Source organism: Sardina pilchardus, chromosome 21 (genome assembly GCF_963854185.1).
Source record: "Sardina pilchardus chromosome 21, fSarPil1.1, whole genome shotgun sequence".
NCBI lineage: Eukaryota > Metazoa > Chordata > Actinopteri > Clupeiformes > Clupeidae > Sardina > Sardina pilchardus.
Window position 1 is genome coordinate 11,237,087 of NC_085014.1, and position 6,000 is coordinate 11,243,086.

Genomic DNA, 6,000 nt, shown 5'->3' on the forward strand with positions numbered 1-6,000 from the left:
CAACTTCTTGAAGAGCAAATAGTTTTTGTCTCACAAAGAATGCTGACCCAAGATTCGTCAGAATGATATTTCTTATTAGCCTGATGTAGCCATACTCAGTTCATTTCAGAATGTGAATTTGCTGACCTCAAATTTTGTGGGCGGGTTTAAATTTGGGATGGCTTCCAGGCAAATGTCCTAATAGAAAAACATATTTCTTTGCCAGAAGGTGACATCCAATTCATTGTTTGCCCGTGCTAGGTTACTATTCAATGATGATGTGCATTCACACCCTCCCAAACATGTACAACCTGAACTCAACAGCTTGTGAAACTCAAACGTCTGGTTTAGACATGTCTTTGCATTGCCATTCCATAATGAACTTATAACTGCTCCTCTGGAATGGACATCCGGCTGAGATTGTGCTTCAGAACTTGATCGTGTCACACACTGTGGAATGTCTTGGTGGAAATCATTTGGTGTTTATCATTCAATTTATCATCAATTTTCAATCACTGTGATCGACTAAGTAGTCTTCTTGAAGAAAAAAGTTTAACCTATAACAATTGAGAGACTCAAATGGCATACAGATAGATTTAGTGACTCGAGGCCTTTTGTAGTGAAACGTGAAGAACTGGTGAATGAGATGTTTTGTACTTGAATTCCACTCCATTTTTATTCATTCATATCTCTGTTTTGAGAGTGTCGGGCAGATGGGGCATGTTGCCTTTTGTTCTGACTGAGGTGCTGATAACAGACACCTGCCTCAAAACGGTAAAAAAGGGAGAAAAAAAAACAAAATCAGAAACAGTGTAATAAAGCTTACATGGGATGAAAATCTCTCCAAAATATGAGAAAAGAAACAAGCAAAGAAAGAAAATCCCAAACATATTTCAAGAACTCTGGTCGCTATGGCAATACCTGTTCCTCAGACCTTTTGTCATTCCTTGTTGTACATTCACATAACAAAACAAAAAAAAGAAAAAAGAAAACCCAAAAAGAAAGAAAGACTTAAAAGAGGAACAAAAGGATTTTTTTTTTTAACTCATGCTGCATTTCAGGTAACATGTTTTGATATCTCTTTTTGATTATCAGTCGTGTTCTTGGCCTGAACTGTTCATGAAGCCGCAAGGACCTGTATCGTTTCGCCCCCTAGTGGCTATTCTCCAAAACGTCTTTGTGCTCAAGGACCATGAGTGCATCTTTGTGATGTTTCCCACGAGAAACAAATGATCTCATTTCGACAGATCCATCTAGTCGGTGTCAGGTTTGACACACGCTATCGAAGCAAAAAAAAAAAAAGTGTCAACCATAACTTTTTGTTGTTACAACAGTATTTTCCCAGTTTAAACATTTTTTATTTATTATATATTTTTTTATATATAAATTATTATTTTTTTTTAAAACATGAGAAGCAGATGCACAGGTCAGGACGAGGTGGTGTAACGTCAAAGTTCATCACCACCATCTTTGCCCGCTCCCAGCAGCGCTCTTTCACTCTCTCGTTCTCTCTCGTTCTCTCTCTTTTTCTACATACACTGTTTATTTTTCAGTTTAAGAGTAGTCATCAGCAAGATGAAAAAAAAAAAACATTGGGTAAAATGTGTGATTTCCTTTTTTTTTCCCCTCTCCTCTTTCTCCCTCCCCCTCTCTTTCTTTCTTTCTTTCTTTCTTTCTTTCTTTCTTTCTGTTGCCACGGCAAAAGGGCTCTCTCGGGCTCGGCGATGTGGAGGAGCAAAGCACGCCGTGGTCTCGTGGGGTTTGTTGTCGCTCGAGGGAAAAGAAACATGGCCGCCCTCCACGAGCCCTCGTCTCTCTCGCCCACTGCTTGCGTCCGCGCTCAGATGTCGCTGGACATGTCATCGTGGTCACCTGATGACAGGTCGCCGTTGGCAGTGAGGGTGGTGTTGTCGTGGTGACCGGGGGGCATGAAGGCCAGGGCGTAGGGGTAGAATTGGTGACAGGACGCCCGGTACGACTCCAGCGTCTTCTGCTGCTCCGAGCCAAGACCGCCGTCCCGCAACGCCTGAAGCACCTCAGTGCAGATCTGACACAACACAGAGAGACAGACAGACACACACACACAGACAGACACACACACACACACATGACACACACATATTAGAAAAGATTTCAAGGGAAGTACTTTGGTGCTTTTTTTTGCACAAATGTAAAAAGTATCCCATGCACATACTTCCTGTTAGACTGGGTAAAGCCAGCCTGAACTGCCAGCGATTGGATATCGCCCTGCAGCTCAAGCTGGAAACCTAAGCCCATTGATCTTGTGCAGCAGAAATACAGCGCAGACTCCCCAGACTAATGTGCAACGTCAAAAGATTGAGCTTAGTCTGGTGATAGCCAGTCTAATGTCCTGTCCAGTGCCAAAGCCCCCACGTTGTTTCATGACCATTTCAAAGCTCAGAAGAGGAGATAAGCCGGTGGCCCATTCAGTACCTGGATACTCCTGCCACTGAGCGATTCATCCAGACAGGTGGCTAACTCCACAGCCATCTTCTCTGACGACGGGTCCAGGTACACCATCATCTTAGCAGCTGGAGAATAACACAAACAGAGCTCACCAATACACCATTTTAGATTTTTTTTAGATCTCTAACTGAGGACAGGTAAGCAACAGCTTTGCTGTTCCAACATGTTGTGTGGGAGGGAGGGTCCAGATATGAGCCAAGAACATCACACATATGAGCCAAGTCTGATCGTAGTCATCTGACACATTTAGTGTATTCCTGATGAAATACATTACATCGAATTCCTAATCTCATAGACACACTGCTAAAATAAAAACACAGAACACCTTTCACTGAGAAAAGCCTTATCCGTGTGTGTGTGTGTGTGTTTGCTTACCTGCCACCCGGTGTGGTATCGAGTGGTTGTGTTTGCTCAGGAAGTTCTTGTTGTAGCTCTGGGGCTCGTGCTCTCCGAACAAGCGGCCAGTCTCTTTATTCAGAACCGTCTTGACTGCATCGGGCAGGTTCTTGCTGCTGGACACTGAGAACGCAGAACATGGAATAGAACTTAAGAATAAATCAGTCACAATGTGGAACTCTATTACATTTTGGGCTACTGAAATGACACCAAATCAACTTTTCCATTTATGATTTGAACGGTAATGTCCATTCAGCCACCTCAATAAAGCTCATTGTGCATTTTCAACACTTGAAACACTTTTGAGAGGAACAATAACTACAGAAGGGCTCGGTACTAATGTTATGATCTTGTGTACTGATCTATGGATGTTTGTTTGTTTTTATTTAGATCCCCATTAGCTTTTGCAAAGCAGCAGCTATTCTTTCTGGGGCCTAGGATCAAATATGACAAATATACTGTGATATTGAAATACACAGATGACAATGGACATGACATAGCATACAGTACATCACATGGATAACATAAGAGAACGCACAGACAGTACATAATTACATTCCACATAAAACACGATTAACATCTCAAGACAAGTACAAAACAAAAACAAAACAAAAGAAACAAAACAAACAGACTACCATAATTTCCTGACTATAGCCGCGGCTTATGGATTGAATTTTGCCAAATTTAAGGTTAATACAGGGGTTAATATGGTGTTACTATGCTTTTGCTTCTTCTAACTTGCATAAAACACTGTCCTGCGGCTTATACACAATGCGGCTTATATGCGGGAAAATACTGTAACAGCAGCCTCAATTAAAGCTGATGGAGGAAGCGGTGTTGTACCTCCTTTGAAGAAGCGCACCAGGCACTGGTGAAGCCACGCGTCATCAGGGTCCATGGAGAAGGCCCTCTTCACAGACTGCAGCATCAGCAGGTACTTTTCTACAGACCGAGGGAGAGGGAGAGGGAGAGAGAGCGGGAGGATGATTTTTAAAGAATGTTTATTTCTTGAACACCATTTGAAAACCGCCATGGATGGTAGATAAAATTACTGCAATTGAATTATGCTTATCAAATGCTGTTCACTTGGCCAAGTGAATCAAATGCCCAATTCCCTTTTCCTTATCGGTGCATCTCTAGTATTAAATGACTGAAGTTACAGAAGTACGTTTTGATATTGGTGTAGTCGCATATTATAGTTCAGTGTGTGATCCCTGGAGAAAAAAAAAACAAAAACTCCGCTCTATGATCGGGTGGCTGTTTCTACTCACCTTTCCTGAAGTAGATCTCGAAGGCCAGCAGGTGTGTCTCAATCTTGTCCTTCACCAGGTGCTTCAGGGGGGTGAGGAACTTCACCGCCTCCTCTAAAGGACTTTCCGTCTGCAGAGGGAGTAACGGGCCATACTTAAGTGAGCAGGTACAACCACACACGGGGCCCTTCTCATTCGCCTTTTTATCTATCCTCCCTTCCTTCCTCAGTCCTCGTTCCCACTGATCTAGATAAAGAATGATGGGCCGGCAACAATGGGATAGTCTATCCAGTGTTCTTTATAGATCAGTGGGAACGAGCCGGAGGACCGAGGAAGAGAGGAAGGGAGGATAGATAAAAAGACTAATGAGAAAGGCCCACAGACAACAGCCAAAGACTCAGACATGCTCTCGCAGGAAAGCAGACTTTCTCCCTCCCACATCAAACGAAACACGATTACATCCACCCAAACACTGGCACAACTTCAAAAAAGGTAAATATCAATTGTTTTGCTCGAGGGGAGGTGGAAAATGAGCTTAATTCCAAAACTGGTAGAATATCCCTTTAAGGCGGAGTAATCGGTCTACTTGGAACTCGACACACCTCAGTGCAACAAGCTGTAACATCTTTAAGCATTCACACCAACCCACTCTCTTACGTACAGACGGACGGACGGACGGACAGACACGGACCTTGACCAGCTTGTCGGGTATGAGTTCTTCTTTGGGGCCGCCGATCTCCTCGTCATCTTCCTCTTTCTTCTTCTTCTGGTTCTTCAGCTGCTTCTCCTTCTCGGCGTTCTTCTTCTCCTCCTCCAGCTGGGCCTTCTTCTGGGCCCTCCTCTGCTTGTTCCGAAGCTTCTTCAGCTCCTTGTCCGTCAGGTTTCCTGCAAACACAAACACACACACACACACACACACACACACACACACACACACACACACACACACACACACACACACACACAAACATTAATACAACAGCACTACCGCTGACCTGTTGATGACTAAAACACTGCACTTCTCATATTCATTTGTAGACATGCTTTAAATGACCAGCTATCTTTAACCGTTCGTCTCCATACACTATACTGTTAACTCGTGATCTTCGCGTACAGGTACACGTATACGGGACATGTCCGTATAGTACCTGTCTCGGTCTGGGATTCCTTGTTGTCGTCGGCGAGCGGGTTGTCGTGGAGACTGAGGTAGATGTTGATGGCGGTGCGGGCAGCCTTGAAGTAGAAGGGGTGCATGCGCAGCACGTCCTCCAGCTTCAGCAGCTCCACGTACGAGCGCAGCGTCATCTTACGCATGCAGTACGTGTGGAAGTCAAACTGGTCGTCTGTGATCTCCACAAAGTGCTGAAATGGAGAGAAGGAGAGAGAGAGGGAGGGAGAAAGGAAGAGAAAGATGAGGAAAGATGGGGGGAGAAGAAGGAGAGAGAGAGGGAGGGAGAGAGGAACAGAAAGATGAGGAAAGATGGGGGGAGAAGGAGAGAGGGAGGGAGGGAGAAAGGAACAGAAAGATGAGGAAAGATGGGGGAGAAGGAGAGAGAGAGGGAGGGAGAAAGGAACAGAAAGATGAGGAAAGATGGGGAGAGAAGGAGAGAGAGAGGGAGGGAGAAAGGAAGAGAAAGAGGAGTATAGAAGAAATCGAGTAAGATAACTTATATTTTGGAGGAGCTCACACTCCCAACCTAAGCCAAACAGACTGTCTGCTTCCCTATGGCGGTCGCATTTGGCACCACTCACATTCTCATGATATGGAATTGTGCTTACAAACAGAGAAATAGACAGACAGACAGGCAAACAATCAGCCATCCTCTTTCCACACAACATCCACTGTGCACTAGCTACAGTATCCTAAGAGTATCCTGCATTACTTATC

General features: G+C 44.2%; 1 protein-coding gene across 1 annotated transcript in view; it reads right to left on the reverse strand.

Moving 5' to 3' along the window:
* Nucleotides 1–636: 636 nt before the first annotated feature.
* The window catches only part of naa15a (N-alpha-acetyltransferase 15, NatA auxiliary subunit a), a 13,161-nt gene continuing 7,797 nt past the window's right edge, over nucleotides 637–6,000 (reverse strand). Inside the window, exons 15-21 of the mRNA XM_062524008.1 lie at nucleotides 5,261–5,474; nucleotides 4,804–4,997; nucleotides 4,134–4,242; nucleotides 3,706–3,804; nucleotides 2,842–2,985; nucleotides 2,434–2,531; nucleotides 637–2,026 (exon numbers count right to left, since the gene is read on the reverse strand). Of these exons, the coding sequence (XP_062379992.1) occupies nucleotides 1,820–2,026; nucleotides 2,434–2,531; nucleotides 2,842–2,985; nucleotides 3,706–3,804; nucleotides 4,134–4,242; nucleotides 4,804–4,997; nucleotides 5,261–5,474 (1,065 nt within the window). The 3' untranslated portion in view covers nucleotides 637–1,819. The remainder of the gene's footprint in view (nucleotides 2,027–2,433; nucleotides 2,532–2,841; nucleotides 2,986–3,705; nucleotides 3,805–4,133; nucleotides 4,243–4,803; nucleotides 4,998–5,260; nucleotides 5,475–6,000) is intronic.